Source organism: Psammomys obesus, unplaced genomic scaffold (assembly GCF_907164565.1).
Source record: "Psammomys obesus unplaced genomic scaffold, mPsaObe1.curated_primary_1811, whole genome shotgun sequence".
NCBI lineage: Eukaryota > Metazoa > Chordata > Mammalia > Rodentia > Muridae > Psammomys > Psammomys obesus.
The window spans coordinates 993057-1012702 of NW_026594311.1; the positions used below are offsets into that span (position 1 = coordinate 993057).

General features: G+C 39.5%; 1 protein-coding gene across 4 annotated transcripts in view; it reads left to right on the plus strand.

Moving 5' to 3' along the window:
- Gpbp1l1 (GC-rich promoter binding protein 1 like 1) overlaps positions 1–19646 on the plus strand; it is a 45499-nt gene that overhangs the window by 827 nt on the left and 25026 nt on the right. For 3 of the 4 annotated variants that reach the window (XM_055618519.1, XM_055618517.1, XM_055618516.1), the window contains exons 2-3: positions 17621–18630; positions 19246–19358. In XM_055618519.1, the coding sequence (XP_055474494.1) occupies positions 19299–19358 (60 nt within the window). In that variant the 5' untranslated portion in view covers positions 17621–18630; positions 19246–19298. Of the gene's footprint in view, positions 1–45; positions 114–17620; positions 18631–19245; positions 19359–19646 lie in introns of those variants that run through there. The other variant, XM_055618518.1, reaches the window with a different exon arrangement.

The following is a 19646-nucleotide window of genomic DNA, read 5'->3' on the forward strand; positions in this document are numbered from 1 at the left end:
AGAGAATTGCTTTACTCGTTTCAGTACCTTTTTTCCTTTTTTTTTTTTAATGTAATTAAGAGCCGAAGGCTTCCGTTCTCCAGTTACGAGACACTTAATGAGGAAAAAGTCCTGTAAGTCAAATACGGGATATCTGGCGGAAAGGGAACTTACACGCCCCAGGTCTGGGCTCTCCGGGGTGGTGAGACCTTTCCCTTCAGGTGGTCTAGTAGTTACCTACCAGGCTCTGCCCCATTGGGGGCGGAGGCTTGACTGGTCTTGAAGTGGCTTAACTAGTCGTTTTTATTCTATGATAAATTAAAACGAAGTACTGGATCTAAAAATGGCTGTGGCCTGGGAAAGTACGCTGTTTAAACGCGTATATATATAACATTTCAGTCGTTTCTCCCCGTGGGACGGGAACTCTTTCGGAGTTTCTGGCAGTTGGCGTCTTTGGAGAGGGTAGGTGAAAACAAAGGTGAGGCCCAGGAAGTTTACATAAGAATGGGTGCGGTTTTTTTTTGTTTTTGTTTTTTTTGGTAGTTGTGAATGGTTATGAAATTGTGCTGAGGTGTCAGTTTTGTGTACTGCTTTTGTACCCTGAGGTTGCCTTGTATAATGTGTTGAATACTTTGATATTTCTTGCTTACCCGGTAAACCGGTAGCCAGTGATGGTTCATGTTTTTTGTTCAATAATATGCCATTTTTCTCTGTAAATCTCATCAAAAATTAAAGTTACTGTTAGATCTTTGTAGACCTAAATTTGAAATTTTTTTTTTTTTAAACAAAAGTCAATCTGTTTGCTTAAGAAAAGAGCCAGAAATGTAATAGACACAATAGCAAATTTTAGTTTTTGGAAAGGAATGATTGAGTTGAAGTTACTGTCTATTTAAAAGATAAAATAGAGTGCTTATTTCAACTGGATCTTTGAATCCATTCACAAGATACTGTCATCTTTCATAGAGTTGGTTTCAATTACTTTCATACATCCTGTAAAACAGGAAAGTTTTTGTCTGTTTTAGGAATTCTATTTTTTTTTTGGTTTTGAGGCAGGGTTTCTCTGTGTAGCTTTGGCTGTGCTGGACTCACTTTGTAGACTAGGATGGCCTACTCACAGCCGTCTGCCTGCCTGCCTCGGCCTCCTGAGTACTGGGGTCAAAGGCCTGCTTCACTGCACCCACTGGAATGTTTTTTTGTTTTTTTTATGTATGTGTATGTATATTGTGCCTGCATGTATGCCAGTGTGAATGTGCCTACAAAGCCCACAGGTCAGAAGATGCCATTGAATCCTCAGGAACTGGAGTTAGAGTCAGCTGTGAACCTCCATGTGAGTGCTGGAAATCAAACCTGGGTGCTCTGGAAGAGCAAGCTGCAAGTGCTCTCAACTGCTGAGCCATCTTCAGACTCAGGAATTTTGTTGGTGGTGGTCTTTGAAAGTTCTTTCTGGAAATTACAAGTTAATTGCTTTCTGTTTTGACATTACTTAACAGTATTTGGGAGAGATTATACTTTAAATTCAGTTTTTTACTTTTTCTGAGGGTTCTCAAAATGGTTTGCATTTGTTGGTCTAACCATTTTTTCAGATCATTGTGGACAGTGTGCTTTCAGATTTCTTGAAATTAGGAAGAGGGAATGGAAAGCCTTTATTTGAATTTTTTTCTTTCTTTTATTTTTTTTAAAGATACGGTTTCGCTGTGTAGCCCTGGCTGTCCTGGAACTCACTATAGAGGAGGCTGCTTTTTGAGTTCTAGGGTTGAAGGGTGCACCACCATGCCTGGCTTTTGTTTTTTGTTTTGTTTTGTTTTGTTTTGTTTTGTTTTGTTTGGAGTGCTGCTGATTTAACAGATTGGGGGGGGGGAGCGTGTTTGTGTGTTTGTTTGTTTGTTTGTTTGGTGTTTTGAGACAGGGTTTCTCTTTGTGGCCCTGGCAGTCCTGGACTCTGTACACACAGTGAACTGCTTGCCTCTTCCTTACTGTGTGCTGTGATAAAGGTGTGTGGGATTAGAGGTGTGTGCTGCCACATTTTCTTTGTTATTCTTCTTTTTGTTTAAAACCCTAGTTGAAAAGGAGGGCGCATTCAACCATTTCAATAGTTTGTTCATGATAAATCTGGGAATATATTTTTTGTGTGTATATGTGTGTGTGTATATACGTGTGTGTGCACACACACTTTTTTTAGACATGGTCTCACAGTGTAGAGCAGTGGTTCTCAACCCTAATGCTGTGACCCTTTAATACCATTTAGTGGTTCCTAAAATTACTTTGTTGCTTCTTCATTGCTGTAATTTTCCTACAGTTCGGAATTGTAATATAAATATCTGATATGCAACCCCTATGACCCACAGGTTGAAACCAAGTGCTCTTGATAACTGAGCCAAATTTCTAGTCCCTATAATCAGTTATTTGTTGTATTTTCTAGACAGGGTTTCTCTGTATAGTCCTGACTGTCCTGTAGCCTGCTGGCCTTGAACTCAGAGATCTGACTACCTCTGCTTCTTCCCAGGTTCTGGGATCAAATGCATGTATTGCCACTACCCAGATGTATAATAATATATTTTTTTATTTATAATTATTTTTAAATCCTCATTTAAATACAGTTCTCAATCTTCTTTCAGAAGATAGCATACCTTAATTTTATGGTTTAAGACTATGTACCAGGAAGAGACTGTTGTCTAAATCCCCCCCCCCCCATTTGAAACTAATTCTGCCTGCCCTGGAACTCACTATGTAGACGAGGTTGACCCTGAACTCAGAGATCTGCCTCCCGTGGGCTATGATCAAAGGTCTGTACCACTATGCCTGTCTTAAAGTACTTTCTATTTTTTAATTTAATTAACTTTGTGAGTCGATATTGTAGGGTTTTTTTGTTTTGTTTTGTTTTGTTTTAAACCTTCCTTGCTACTGAGGCTTGATTGAACTGAGCTCCTCCTGGACTTTAAGCAAGCCCTTTTACACCTAAGTGTATTCCTAATGTTGTTATTTGAGACAAGGTCTCACTAAGGTGTCATGGCAGGCCCTGAACTGTGAACCTCCTGCCCTGTCGCCCCTCAAGTAGCTATGGTTGCATGTGTACAACATCATGCTTTGCTAAGCAGATGTTTTATTCCTTACTTTATAGTTGAGAAAAAGGAAGCTAAGACTCATTTAGCTACTAGACAATTGAGTGCGTTCAAACCTAAGTGGACTGTCATGGTACTTGACTGCTGCCTTTAACTGTGATGGGGTGTGTGTGTGTGTAATATAGTACACATAACATGCATATGTTTTTCGAGACAGGGTTTCTCTGTGCAGCCCTGATTGTCCTGGACTTGCTTTGTAGACCAGGCTGGCCTTGAACTCACAGAGATCCACCTTCCTCTGTCTCCCAAGCACTGGGATTAAGGGTGTGTCTCAACAGGCCCAGCTTGTGTATTTGTTTTTGTTGTGATTATTCTTAAGTGTTAAGGTTAAGGGTTTTTCTGTTGTGTTTTGTTTTGAGACCTGATCCCACTCTGTAGCCCTGGATGAGCTGGAAGTTGCTGTGTAGATATAGTTATATCACATGCCTCTGCCTCTAATTTTTTTTTTTTCTTAAAGATTTATTTACCATGTATACAATGTTCTGTCTGCACATACACCTGCATGCCAGAAGAGGGCACCAGATCTCATTATAGCTGGTTGTGAACCATCATGTGGTTGCTGGGAATTGAACTCAGGACCTCTGGGAAGAGCAGCCAGTGCCTCTGAACCATCTCTCCAGCCCCATCTCTCTAATGTTTTTTAAAAGTAAAGGCCTGTACTGCAACTGACCTTTGTTTGTTTGGTTTTTGCAATGATGGAGGTTGAACTGCCCCCAGTCCTGACTGTGGTAACATTAAGAGGCATGAGCCATTTTAAGGCATCCTAACAAAAAATGATTCCTAGAAAAGGTAGATTTAGGGTGGGCAAGATAGCTCAGTTGGGTAAGTGTGTGCTGCCATGCCTGAGAGGATCCAAGCATGATCCCTGAGAGCCACACGGTTGTTAGGAGAAAACTGACTCCAGTAAATTGTCCTTTGACCTCCACACACATGTGCTTTGAGTAAAAAAGAAAAGAAAGGCAAATTTGAGCTGGGGAGATGGCTCAGGTCATATATACTTGCCTCACAAGCATGAGGGCTTGGATTTGTATCCCCAGAACTCCTGTGAAAGTTGTGTGAAAGCAGAGACAAGAGAATGCCTGGAAGCACATGGACCTAGTAGCCCGGCATACACAACAGCAAATGAGACCCTGTCTTAGACAGTGACTGGAGAGTGTCCGCTTACCTCCACTGTGCAGTGGGACACAAGAACACACATACACAGAGTCTTAAAAAGACGTATTTGGGTTTGTGTTGTGGGAGGATCTTGATACACAGATCAGATAATATTTATAAGTCATTGTTGTTGCTGTTGTCTGGAATTTAGCTTCTGGTTGTTTGTACTGGAGAACCAACACCCCAAGTTACTTCTAAATAAAACTTAATGATTTCTCTTTGCTACTGAAGTCTGCCTCAAACAAAACTACCCACAGTCAAAATATTAAAAATGGTTCTATTAGAGAAACTGAACTTCTTTTGTCCACAGGTATACTTTAACTAATTGTAAGGCTCATTACCTAATGTAATATAAATTGGATTTTATAGGTGATTTCAAATATAAAAAACACAGAAAGGGAACTCTTACTTTATTTTCCATTAATAAAACAATCAGCCTGTAACTGATTTGTTTGGCAGACAGATTTTTCAGTACAAAACAGTCTCAGGAGGTGGTAGTGTTAATGCCAGTTTTAGTGTATTGGTGGCTGGGAGCATCTAGTAGACCATAAAACATTGTTTCCACACCAAAGAACTTTACAGTTTGCCAAATGAAGTATGGAAATACAGGATGATAACATAGCCATAGTTTCCTTTTTTGGGGAGGTAGGATGAGGGAGCATGGTGCTGCCTTTAGGGATCAGGCCCAGGGCTTTGTATATGACCCACTACCAATGAATCACACACTCTTCCTTACGTTTACCTTATTTTTCTGTGAACAGCCAGCCTACTTTGCCTTGCTATTAATACTAAAAGCTAATCACTGGAATGGGAAAAGAATTGAATATGAAGTCTAAGATTGTCTGTACCCCCCCCCCAAGGTTGTCTGTACTTTGAATTGTTTAAATTTTTATTTACTTTCTTGGAATCTGTAAATACATGTATAGAATAGTAGACATGTCTTTTTAAATTCTTTTTTTCTTTTAAGATTTTTTTTTCCCCCTCAAGACAGGGTTTCTCTGTATAGCCTTGGCTGTTCTGAAATTCTTTGTGTAGAGTAGGCTGGCCTCAAACTCACAGAGCTCCACCTGCCTCTGCCTCCCGATTCCTGGGACTACAGGCGTGCACTACCACCACCTGGCATCTTTTTAAGATTTTTATTTCTGTGTTTGTGTGAGTGTTGGGGTGCCTTTGGGGACCAGAAGAGGGCTTCAGGTCTCTTGGAACTGGAGTTGGAGGCAGTTGTGAGCTCCCAACCAATTCTAGTAAGGCCCATTTTAAACAAGTACTGAAAGGAAAAGTATAATACATTGGACTTTTTATTTTCTCTTAGCTTTTTTGAGACAGGGTCTTACACCCGCCTGCCTCTGACTCCTGAGTGCTGGGATTACAGATGTGCTACTACATCTGGCACATTGGACTCTTAAATTTTTTTTCCTATTTCTTTGTGTGGACATATGTATGCATGCCTTGGTACTATGCTGCGGTCAGAGAACAGCTTTTGGGAGCAGTTCTCTCCTTCTATTCTGTGGGACCCAAGGATGGAGGTCAAGTTGGTGGTCTTACCAGGAGGTGCTTTTATCTACTGAGCCAGCTTCCTGGCACTGCGCTTGGACTCCTACAGCACATAAAGTCTGTGAGGGGGTGGAGCATTGGCTCAGTGGTTAAGAGAACTTAACTCTTGCAGAGGACTCAGTTTCAATTCCCAGTACCCTCATGGTAGCTTACAGTCTTTTCCAGTCTCTGAACTCTGTGCATGCTAAACACACACTGAATTGAGCCAAATCTCTTCTTGAGATGTTTGTTTTATTTTGTATGTGTCACAGTGGTCATGTAAAGGTCAGAGTACTTTTCAGGAATTGGTTGTTTGAGGATAGATTTCGAGACATGCTTTCTCTGTGTATTCTTAGCTGTCCTGGAATATAGACAATTTGGCCTCAAACTCTGCTGCCTCTGCCTCCTGAGTGCTCATATTAAAGACAAGTGGCACCACTGCCAAGCTCTAGAAAAATTCACATGAGGTAAAAATGTCTTTTACCTAAATAAGTAAATAGTCTTTTGCATAAATATACCCTTTCAAGGTCAATGCAGCTTGAAATTATTGATAAAATTTAGCTCTGTTTGTTTGTTTGAGACAGACAGGGTCTCACTCTGTAGTTGGTTGGCCAGGGACTCTTGATAATCCTCCTGCTTCAGCTTCTTTAGTACTAGACATGAGCCACCATGTGTGAGTAGGGGAAGGGTGATCTTTACTGACTAACCTGCTTGTTTGTACTACTAGTGTAGTGACTTTTGGAGCAGCTGAAAACAAACAAACAAAAAACCAAACGTGTTTTTTCTAGTTTTAAAATCTTACCGAGTTTTTAGATTTTAGGGGCTGGAGAGATGGCTCAGTGGTTAACAGCACTGTTTGCTCTTCCAAATGGACCCCAGTTCAATTCCCAGCACCCACATGGCAGCTCACAACTGTCTGTAACACCAATTCCAAGGGATCTGACACCTTCATGCTAATGTATTTAAAATAAATTTTAAAAAAATCTAGATTTTGTGGATTTCACATAGTATTAGAGTTCTTGATTCCGGAATCATTTTCCAGCATTGGAAAAATAAAATTGAATTAACAATGCAGGTTACTCACACCTGTAATTCTATCTAGCATTTGGGCTGCTAAATCAGGAGGGCCAGGTTCATAGCCCTCCTCTGCCACATAGGTAGTGAGTTGGTTGGAGGCCAGTGTGGACTAAAAAGCAAACAAGGCTGGGGCTCAGCGAGGAAGAACACTTGGTGCTTATGCAGAGGACCTAGGCTTGATTCCCAGCGTCCATGTGGTGTCTCACAACTGTCTGCAGCTCTCTTGGGATCTGATGCCCATTTCTGACCTGTGAGTGTAGCACACATGCACATAATGCACATAAATATAAACACTCAACACATGAACTAAATCATTCAAAGAAAAGCAACTGCTACCAACAAAAACACTTTGTTTCATGATCCTGCATAAATATAGCCTCCTTAATTATCTGAATCTTAAAAACCAGAAGGAAAGCCCAGATTGCATCTGGTATTATTACCAGATGCTTCCCTGTTTTATATTCTATTTTATCTTATTTATCTTAGTTTTATTTTAATATGTCATTCTTATTTGGAACTGTTTGATTTTAGTAAATTTAAGTTTTAGTTGTTTAATAGTATTATTAGGTTTGGTTGCATTAAATATTTGTGTCATTTGATGTAACAGTGTCAGAAGGATTAACTACCTGAGGAAGGTTACAGATAATACTGTTTATTACTTGCTGAAAATTTCAGGAGTTTTTTTGAAACAGAGATGTAGAAGGTACAGTGATAGCACTTAATCACTGGCAGGGGTACATTTTGTGTGTCTGTCTGTGTCGGTCGGGAGTCTGTTTTCTTTTTTCACTTCATGGGTTCTAGGGATCACATTCAGTTAATCAGGCTTGGTATTAGACTAACCTCTGGACCATTTCACCAGCCTATAATAGTATTTGTTTTGTCTTTGCCATTTTAACCCCTATTTTGGCTTTTCCTGAGTCTTACTGGGAGAGAATGCTGAAAAGGGTATGTACATGAATATGCATTCCCAGGCTGTGCCAGTGAGGTACAAAGAGAAGTAAACACAATTGAGAATTCGTTTCTTTGGCAGTTGGTAGCATTGCAAGGCAGTTTCCTAAGCCAGCTCTTCCTGTGTTGTGACGACGGCATTGGTTTCAACTGTTTGCTTGCTTTCCCTCCCTCCCTCCCTCCCTCCTTTGCCAAATCAAAGTCTCTTCATTCTCTGAACTCTAGTGGTGTTTTGAGAAATTACTTTTCTGGTTAAGCTACCTAAATTTGGTTTCTTTTTGTTTTCAGTTGAGGGTCTTGATTTGTACAATTTGCTTTCTCTAGTAAGTTTTCTTTTTTTTTTTTTAAAAAAAAAACTTATTTTTATGTGTGTTGGTATTTTAAAATACTCTGGATGAGAGTGTCTGATCTCCTGGAACAGGTGTTACAGATAATTGTGAGATATCGTTTGGATTGTGGGAATTGAACCCCGGTCTTCTGGAAGAGAGTAACCAGTGCTTTTAACTGCCTAGCCATCTCTCTGGGCCCAGTTTTACTAATTCTGTTTATGGTAGTCTCAATAATACATGAAGTTGGAAGATTTTGTGTATGTTTTCTTTAGTTGATTTTTTTTTTTTTTTTTTTTTTGAGACAGGGTCTCTGGCCTTGACTGTTGTTTTAGAGCTCACAAGAGATCTGCCTGCCTCTGCCTCTTGAGACTAGGATTAAAAGTATGTGACACTGCTCCTAGCAGGTTTTTTTTTGTTTGGTTTGGTTTGGTTTGGTTTTGGTTTTAGTTTTAGTTTTTTGAGACAGGTTTTCTCTGTGTAGCCTTGGCTGTCCGGACTTGCCTTGTAGATGAGGCTGGCCTCGAACTCAGCGATCCACCTACCTCTGCCTCACTGAGTGCTATGATTACAAGCTCAGTTTGGTTTGTTTTGGTTTTGGTTTTTATTTTTTTTAAGCATGCAAGTTAGTGGGTTTTATGATGACATAAACCATGTCATTACTGTACATGTTTATATTTGGCCTTATTACCCTTCTTTACCCCTTCCTACTAACCTTCCTCTCCCAAATATTTCGCTTTCTGCTTTTATGTCCTCCATGTTTAAATGTGGTTCCTCCTAAGAGAGAAAGCATGCAATATGTATCTTCCCGGTACCTTCTCCTTTTCCCATTCTTCTCTATATTAGTTAAATTTTGGTTGCTAGAATAAAATACCATTATCAAAAAGCAACTTACAGAAGAATTTGGTTTACTTTTTTAGAGGGGAGAGTCCATAACGATGGGAAGGCATGGCAAGCTGGCAGGTTACATTTTCATCCACACCCTACCCTGGTACATGCCAGCAAGGTTCTGCCTCCTAGAGGATCCATAATTTCCTAACAGCACTGCCTACTGGAGACCAAATGTTCAAATATATAAGCCTCTGGGGAATGTTTCTCTTTCACACTTCCCATTTTCCCTGCAGCATGGGAAATATTTACAGGTGGTGCGGTATTGTAATTTTAGGGCAAGGGGGGCAGAGGCAGTAGCACCACCCATGGGTTTGTGGCTAGCTTGGTCTACATGATGAATTCCAGGTCAGCCTTGGACAGTGTCTCAAAAAATCAAAACCAAGAAAATAAGGCACGGAAATATGTATCTTAAAAGAAATGACATATAATTTTGACTAAAATTAAGAATTTTAAGTCATTAAGGGGCATAGTGTAAAGAGAATTCATAGTATGGAATATCTGCAACTTTGGTCATTATAGACATATTATATATTTTATTTTATTTTTTATTTTTTTATTATTAATTACACTTTATTCACTATGTATCCCCCCATAACCCCTCCCATCCTCCCCTCCCGATCCCCCGTCTTCACGCATGCCCCTCCCCAAGTCCACTGATAGGGGAAGTCCTCTTCTTCTTTCTGTGTGTGTGTGTGTGTGTGTGTGTGTGTGTGTGTGTGTGTATTTTTTTTTTTTAAAGCCTCATTTCAGATGCTAAGAGTGAGTCTTTTACAAGAACTATAGAGTCAACGCTTTAGTGGGAGAGCTTGAACCTGGCATATTCAGGGCCTTATCCACAGTATCGAATTAAAAAAAGGGGGGGGGGCTGGAGGGTCACAGGTTGAAGGCACTGGCTACTCCGCTCTTTTAGAGGTTCTGAGTTCAATTTCTAGCAACCACATGGCATCCCACAACCATCTACAGTGGAATCCAGTGCTCTCTGCCGGTGTGCAGGCATACATGAGAACAAAACAAGCACATACATAAATAAACAAAATTTAAAAAACAAAACTTAGAGGAGCTACAGAGATTGCTTTAGTTAAGAACAATACTGCTCTCAGAACTGGAGCTTGGCATGTTCCCATGACAGGCAGCTCACAGTTCCAGGGGATTTGACCCCCTCCTTAGGGCCTCTGAAAACAAATGGAGAGAAACCTAAAAACAAGACATATGATTTAAAAATAAATAAGTAAAAATACTTAGGAATGGTAGTATGCCCTTTTATTTCATCAGTACAAGGAAACTGAAGGAGGATGATGACTTTTGGTTTTTTGAGGCAGGGTTTTTCTGTGTAGTCTTGGCTGTTGTGGACAGCTTTATAGACCAGGCTGGCCTCCCAGAAATCCACCTGCCTCTAACTCCCTGAGCACTGGGACTACAGGCTCGGGACATCACACCCAGTTTACGTGTTACTCCTATACTTACAAACTTTGTTTGTGAAGCCAAAATTAAATAAGATTGGCTAGAAAGCACTCTGTAATTTTAACTTTCTGATAGACTACTAAAATAAGATCCCTACATTGCAGGCAGCCTTTAAGTATGTAGCATTTTGTTTCTAGATTAAACCTGAGAAACATTTATGGATTTTGTTATCATTTTTAAAATTTTTTTGTTTTAGTTTTCTTTTTTGGAGACAAAGTCTCACTATGTAGCTGTGGCTGTTACAGAACTCACTCTGTAGACCAGGCTGGCTTCAAACTAACAGACATCCACCTACCTGTCTCTCAAGTGCTGGGATTGCATATGCCAACATGCCCTGCCCAATTTTTTTAAATTGGGGGTGGCGGCATACATGCCTTGGTACAGGTGTGGAGATAATTGTGGATCTGGTGCTCTACATGGGTCCTAGGGATTGAACTCAGGTCAGTGATCAGATTGCATTTGCATTGGCCAGCATTAAGTACCATGCCTATAATCCCAGCACTCAGGGGACAGACAGGCAGATCTCTAGATTCCAGGATATCCAGGACTACACAAAGAAATCCTGTCTTCAAAAACAAAACAAAACAAAAAATAATAAATATAAACAAACAAACAAAAAAAGAGGTACCTTTATTGCTAAGCCATGTCACCAGCCCTCATTGTGATTTTGGGATAAGTTCTCATGTTGTAACCTATTACGGCCTTACCGGTGATCTTCGTGATGCAGTTAATGGACATGCATCACAACAGCCAGATTATTTGAGGGACATTTGTTAAACATGTAGATTTATGTGTGTCCCTCCCCTTTTTATACATACATTCATTCTTTGTATGGAGGCGAGAGGACAACTTTGGGTGTAGTTCCTCGGGTGTTGTTGCTATCTACCCTTTTCTTAATTTAAAAAGGGGGCTGAGGCGGTAGTGTTGGTGCATGCCTTTAATCCCAGCACTTGGGAGGCAGAGGCAGGCTGTCTTGTCTACAGAGCCAGTTCTAGGACAGCCAAGGCTACATAGAGAAGCTCTGTTTCAAAAAGAAGAAGAAGAAGAAGAAGGGCTTTTTGGCTTAGTGCTTAAGAGCATAGACTGCTTTTCCAGAGGAGCCCAAGTTTAATTGCCAGCACCCACATGGCAGCTCAAAATTGTAGCACCAAGGCCTGACACCCTCACAAAGACAAACATGCAGACAGAACACCAATGTACATGAAATAGAAAGGAGTTATTAAAATTATAACAAAAGGAAAAAGTCAATGATCTTTTTCTTTAAATAGCTGGCTGGCATTTTACAGTTGACACACCATCCTTTTTAGTCTTTTACAGACCTAATCCTAAGATTCTGTAGCCGGGTCCCAGGTGAAGCAGTGACTGTACAAGAATGTAACTGGCAGTGTTTTGCTGCTAGCATGAAAGCCAGAACGCTAGAAGGTTCTCGTAACAACTACTTACCACTTCACAATACAAACTGATTTATATATCATACTTTTGAACTCCTAGGTTCTGGGTGCTAGTAACTAAAGACTTCAGGAGCAGCAAACCATTTCTCCAGTCCCTACCTCTTTTTCCTTGCTTAAAAAAAAACTTTTAATTTTTTTCTTTAATGCCTAGGAATGCCTTGCCTGCATCACATGTGTAGTTGGTGTCTATGGAGGTCAGAGGACATGGTCAGATCCCCTGGAACCAACCAGAGTTACCGTTGAAAGCAGTCTCTCATATGTGAATGCTAGGTATTGAACCCAGGTCCTCTGGAAGAGCAACAACTGCTCTTAACTGCTGAGTCATTTCTCTAGGCCTATGTTTTGTTGTTGTTGTTTTTATTGCCTTTTTTTTTTTAAAACATTTTTTTAAATTGGGTTTTATTTAAGTGCTTTTACTCTTAAGCTAGAGTATGTATCTAGAACTACTTATATTTGAATGTCCATTCATTGATACAGTTTGGAGATAGAATGTCTTACAAAAATGTTGGTTTGGTCCCCAATGTTTGGGAGTAGCTGTATTATAAGGAGTCTAACCTTTTCGATGGATAAATTCATTTGTTAATTCATAGATTACTGGAATGTGTTAGAACTTTAAGAGAGAGGATTTTGTTTTGTTTTGTTGAGTCAGGGTTTCTCTATGTAGGCATAGCTGTCCTGGACTCTAGACCAGGCTGGCCTAGAACTCAAAGAAATCTGCCTGCCTCTGCCTACCTGAGTGCTGGGATTACATTCATGTGCCACTATGTCTGGCTGAGATGGGATCTTGATACAGGAAATATAAGGTCACATGAGCCATGCACTTGAAAGGTGTGGTGTCTGAGCAAGAATGGTCTGCACAGGCTCATTTATTTGAATGCTTAGTCACCAGGGGGGAGCACCTCTTTGATAGGATTAAAAGAATCCGGATTTGTGGACTTGTTGGAGGAAGTGTGTCACTGGAGGCAGGCTAGGGGTTTCAGAAGCCCATGCCAGGCCCAGTGTCTCTCTTCCTGCCTCCAGATCAGGATGTAGCTCTCAACTACTGTTCCAGAGCCTGAATATGCTCTCTGCTGTGATGATAATAGACTAAACCTCTGAAACTGTAAGGAAGCCACCAATTCACTGTTAGGAGTTGCCTTTGTCTTGGTGTCTCTTCATGGCAACAGAACAATGACTCAGACAAAGGATGTCTCACTATCTCCCCTTCACTTTCCCTGTACTTTTCGTTTCTACCATAATTGTCTGCCTCAGTGTAGGCCCACAACTATGGAGGCAAATAACCATACACTGGAATTGTGAGCCAAAGTCAATTAAAGTCAGTTGTTTTCAGGTATTCGCTAGATTTATAGCATTCAAAATGCTATGTGAATTCTACATACTGTTTTTACAAAAGCTTCTAAAATAAACTAAAATCTACTACTGTAAAGAAAAAAGAAAAGAAATACATAAGCAAGATGTGGCACACCTTTAATTTCCGCAGCATCACAGCCAAGCCTATCTCTGATTTCAGAGCTAGTCTGGTCTATTTAACAAGTTCTAGGCCAGCCAAAGCCACACAGTTACCCTTGTCTCAAACAACAACAAAACAAACATAAACAAGAGAAACATACAGGGCTGAAGAGGCAGTTCAGTGTTGGGGGTAATAAGTTAAGAAAAACTAAAGATAAACAAAAAAGCTTTATGTTAACCAATTACTTTGTAATTTAATCCTTGCAGGGGTAAACAGTATTTCCCTCACAAGACTTGGGTAATTAAATGAAAATCTCAGTGCCAGGTGTGAGATAGCTCCCTATGAGTTATTGGTCAGAAAGGCCAGTGAAACCACACAAGCAATTGCCAGTGCTCTATTGTTCACTATAACTGGATTCTAAGATCCTATTGCTGAAAACACAGTATACTTTGGTTGCAACATATGGAAAAACCAAATGTCTACAGGTGGCACAGAAGCTAGAAGAGCTATCAAAATCCCTACAGCTAGAGTTGCATGCCACTTTATTTGGATGCTAATTTAGGTTAAAGTTCTTGGGAAGAGCAACAATTGTGTTTAACTACTGAGCCAGCTTTCTAGCCCCAACAGATTATTTCTTTTTCCAAAATATGTTGGCCCTTGGGGAAGTAGGAGAAAGCATGTAGGGGGAGAAGAGTGTCAAGAGTTTCAGTTCTGGGCAGGTGGAGAAAGATGGAGGTTCAGAGAGTGCATTTAAAGGCTGGTCAGAGGAGCTTAAAGGGGAAACATCCAGTTTTGGTTTACAGTTTGTTTTCACTCTATGCAGGCTGTAGTCTTAAGTGCAGGAGGGTTTTTTGTTTTGTTTTGCTTTTCACAGAGCTGTATAATTTGAAAATTACACCTGGCAGACAAGGACGATTTACCAAGACAGAAAAAGGTACTTGTGAAGTTAACACTTTTCATAGTGTTGGTATACCAAGTTTTCCAAGTCCCATTTTTCTAGCCATTGGCTATCATTATCAAGTTTGTAATGTGACCACTCAGTATTGATGTTTTAAATTCCATTTTCTTTTGTGTTTATAAAGGTTATTCATTTACCTGCCTTATGTTTATTCCTTAAGAGATCTTTTTTGATTGCTTTTTTTCCCTAAAGAACCTATTATAGCCATGTTTGTGGGTCATAATCTTTAATCCCAGCACTCTTTAATTTAGTCTTTGTACTTTCAAGACAGAATCAGGTCAGATCTTTGTGAATTTTAGATCAGCCCGGTCTACATAAGGAGTTCCAGGCCAGCCAGAGATACATAGTGAGATCCCATATTCAATAACTAAATAGTGATGCGATAGTACTGCCGTGGACTTATTTACAGGGAGATGTGGGTATAGGCCAATATAAAAACATGGCAGACCAGTGAAATGGTTCAGGGTAAAGGCACGTGCTGCCAACACTGAGAGCTTCAGTTTGATCCCTGGAACCTGTGTGGCAGAAGGAGTGTGAACCAGTTTCAGCAAGTTGTATCCTGACTTCCATATGGGAGTGATGACAGCATCTTTCTGTCATACACACAACAGATAAATTTAAAAAAAAAAAAATTTTTTTTTTTTTAAAGCAGTTCTTCAGCCAAGCACCTTGGCACACACCTGTAATCCCAGCACTAAGGGAGGCAGGCTGGTCTCTGTGAGTTCCAGGCTAGCCTAGTCTACAAAGTGAGACCAAGACAGCCAAGGCTACACAGAGAAACCCTGTCTTGAAAAACCAAAATCATTTATTCATTCATTCAGTAGGGGATGGTTGTGTGCACTATGGTGCACATATGAAGGTTAGAGGATAGTTTTCAAAAATCTGTTATAAGCCAGGTATATGTTGTGTAAGCCTTTGATCCCAGCACTTAACACACAGAGGCAGGTGGGTCTCTGTGAGTTTGAGGACAGCCAGGACTATATAGAGGGACCCTGTCTCAAAAAAACAACAAACAAACAAAAAAAAAAACAACAACAACAAAACAAACTGTTCTCTTTTTTCCACCCTGTAGGTCACGGGGATTGAATTTAAGTTGTCAGGCTTGGCAATAGGCTGTAACCTAGTGAGCTAGTTCCTTTACTCTGCTCCTGAGTGCTGAGATTACAGACCAGATATGCACCACTACAGCTGGTGCTGGGGACATCAAGGGCTTGATGTGTGCTAGGCAACTTAACAACTGAACTGCATCCCCAGTCCTCAATTTATATTTGGTCTTGTTTCAAGACATGTTTTGAAAGATTCTTTTTTGTTTTTTCGAGACATGGGTTTTGTTTTGTTGTTTTTTGTTTTTCTTCTGTGTAGACCAGGCTGGGCCCTGAACTCACAGAGGTCTACCTGCCTTTTACAGATGTGCACCACCATGCCTGGCAAGTTTCTTTTTCCTTAAGTACTACTTTGTTATATGTTACAGATGTACTCAAAACAAAATGTTAATATTATATGCTGAATGGGCTTTGAAACTGTGCTTGGTTATCCCCTCCCTCCCCCACTACTAGTCATACATAGGTGGAGATCCTGAATAGATTATTCTGAGCCTCTTTAGCTTCATTTTTTGCCACCTGTGTACACATCTTTTTATATATATATATATATATATATATATATATATATATATTTATATTTATATTTACATGTGTGTGTGTAGAAAAAGGAAGAGGAGGAGTAGAAGGCACAAGAACAAGTCAATTTGTGATTTCAATATAGTAAAGTGAATATTCTTTAAAATATTCTTCAGAAGTGGTTGAGGTTTTCTCTGACTATTATATGATCAGTGTTTTTATTTTGAGACAAGATCTCATTATGTAGCTCTACCTGGCTTGTACCTCGAAGGTCTATCTGCCTCCCAAGTATTGATATTAAAGTATACACTACCATGCCAAACTATATGATCAATTTTTATGATTGTTCCACATACACTCAAGGAGAATGATATAGCTGAAAGGTATATATCTTTACTTTATATGCTTGTTTTAATTCTTAAATATTAGAAACACATGAAAAAAGTAGACTTAACACTCAGCTTGAGAAACAGCCATTACACAAATGCCTCTAGCACCTTCTATTCTAGTTCCTTTTCTCCATTTCCCCACAGATATATCTCCTATCTTGAACTTAGTATTTTGTAGTCCATGAACTTAACACAGTAATGCATAGGATTTGTCAGCAGAGCACAGCCTGTCCAAAGGTACAAAAGTTCTCCTATTAAAAACGTTTAGGATGGGCATGGTGAGACGTGCTTTTAATCCTACAACTCAGGAGACAGGCAGGTGGATCTCTGTGAGTTAAGAGACCACCAGTCTGGTCTACAAAGTGAGTTCAAGACAGGCAAGGGCTACACAGAGAAACGCAGTCTCAAAAAAAAAGTTTGTAGCTCCTGGAAGAACATTGGGAATTGGCCAAATAAATATTTGTCCTCTTAGAACATACCAAGTTAGATCAGAAGAGCTTAAGTTGATAGTTATCTAAAATATGTATGGTATAAATACATGAGGCAGACAGATTGTATTACCTTTGGATAGTGTCTAATAAGTAGGTAGTGATGACAATAGCAGTATTTCTACATGCTATATGATTCAACCAATTAGGTCAGTTGGAAATCTAGATGTAAAAAGACCCAGTAATTGGCATTTACCTTTGGCTACCTGGAGAAATTGTTGTATTTAAATTTAAAAAAAAAAAAAAAAAAATTGGAGGCTGGAGAGATGGCTCAGAGGTTAAGAGTACTGGCCTTTCTTCCAGAGGTCCTGAGTTCAATTCCAAGCAACCACATGGTGGTTTTCAACCATGAGTAATGCAGTCTGGTGCCCTCTTCTGGTGTACAGGCACACATACAGGCAGAACATTGAATATATAATTAATAAATAAATAAACAAACAAACAAATAAATAAATAAATAAATATTTTGAAAAAAATATGTTGAGAGTTGTGAAACCTTTAAAGGACTTGCGAAGGTTAGGTGTGGTAAGATATACCTGTAACCTGAGCTGTTTAGAAGAGTGAAGCAGGGACAATACTGGGCAGCATAGTAATTTTCTTGTCTCAACAAAAGAACTTATAGCCATGTTATTTTAGGCAGTGAGAAATTAATATCTAAATTGAACTTAAGGATTTTGCTCTCAAGATCTTGGTTTGATATTCATTAGCAATTAGATGTGACTGGTTTTGCTTCTAATTCTGTGTTTGGTTTTGTTTGTTTTTCCCCTCATTTCTAGATTGGCAGACACAAGTGGCCTTTTTAATGATTGAGTAATGATGGAGATGGACCCAAATTAGAAAGTGATTTCTTCAATAAAGCAATAGAAGATTCTTCATTTTACTTCTGGAAGCTCAGTTCAGTTTTTGGGAAGGAGGAGAACAAGTGAAATACAGAAAATTAATAAGAAGAAACCCTCATTTTGGAATTCTCTTTTTCCTTTATCCTTTTCTACTTATAATTTTGCTTTGAGTTTATAAATAGTAAAGACCAAAGAAATAGGATATATATTTAAGAGCTTTATACCAAGAAATTTGCCTTGAAAGCTGCTATTCTGTGGCAAGAAAAATATATCAGGTTTCTGTTGGATTCCTTTTTCAAAAAAAAATTTTTTTTTTCTTATATCTTTAGATTTTGAAGGTTAAGACAGATACAAGCATATATCTCCACACTGTTGTAAGCAGTTGTGTAAGATAATGAGATTTGTGTTTTAAGGGCCTTGGTTGTGCATATTTTGCCACTGGAATTGATTGCCCAGATCTCTTATAGTGCTTTACTATTACATTTTTGGTCTACCACCTTGATGACATTTCTTGCCCACACCTGAGATCACTTGTCTTTCTAGTTATGGCCTTGTTATGAACAGTATTTGTATTCACTGTGCAAATGCCCATGTTTTGCCTATTTAAGCAACATCATAGTGCCATTACTCAAGGAAGTTGAATGAGGTGAACATAGACATAGCTTTCCCCCCTTTCCCCCCCTTTTTAAATGTAACAAATAACTTTTTATGTTCCCCTTCCCCCTTCCCCTCCCCCTTTCCCCCTTTAGAAAAGTATCAGGAACTAGGTATTCACGATGAGCAATTGAGAGGATTAAGAGGGTGGGCTACACAGAGCTGGGCTTCTTTGTGCTTCATCACAAGGCGTCCTGCTGGCCAGGCTGCTTAAGCACCCTTTTAACAAGAAACCTCGTGGGAGATACAGCTGGCAACTTTGGAAACAGGACCACAGAGGTGACTCTCTGAGGGTAAATATCCATGTGTCTTAACTTTTAGAGAAAACATACATTGAGTATGTCATTTTCAAAAAATGTGTTTTGTTGTGCTGTGAAGCATTTAATTTTGGAGAATGTTAGTGATTCGGATATATCAGTGCATCTCAGAAAAACTGATACAATTTTATTTGGGAGGAAATGTCCCTAAGGTAAATAGAAAAGCTCTTGAAGTTCTCAACCTTCCTAATGCTTCGACCTTTTAATACAGTTCCTCATGTTATGGTGTAACCTCCAACTATAAAATTATTTTTGTTGCTATTTCAGGACTGTAATTTTGCTGCTATTATTAATTGTAGTATAAATATCTGATATCTGACCCCTATGAAAGGGTCTTTTGACCCCCAATGAGATCTTGACCCATAGGTTGAGAACTACTGTTCTATATGTATCTGGTACTTTTTTTTTTAATTGTAAGACCAAAACTCAAGAATGCCTTTACTTCCTTCCTATAGTCTCCTGAGATTTGGAATCTTGAAAGTAGTCTGTAGACAGATTCTGAGAGTAGGTCTGTTGTACAGTTTTGTACATTAATCACAGACGCCTTTACACATTGGTAGAAGCATGAGTTGTTTGTGTTCTCTTCTGTAGATCCTGGCCATGAGGTTGGATGCCTCATCTTGCTGAAAAGACACTGGACCTAAATGGCGCAGCATGACTTTGTTCCTGCTTGGCTAAATTTCTCAACGCCACAGTCAACTAAGGTACTAGCTGGTCTTTGCTACTTTGTAGGTTCTTTTTCCCACCCCCATTTCATCCTCTAACAGTAGATAGAGAAACAAGGAGAGAAGGAGAGAGGAATTAGGAAAATCCCTGAGTTTAAGTTCCTTTTGATTCTATTTTGACAACTACTAACCAAGACCAACCTCCCTAAATGACCGACAGCAACCACCCACCCCGCGGTGGGGGGCAGGCGCTAGCATTTATATACGCTCTGAAAAGTTTCCAGAATTTCAAGTGTCACATAATCACAAAAACTATCCGCAGCTAGG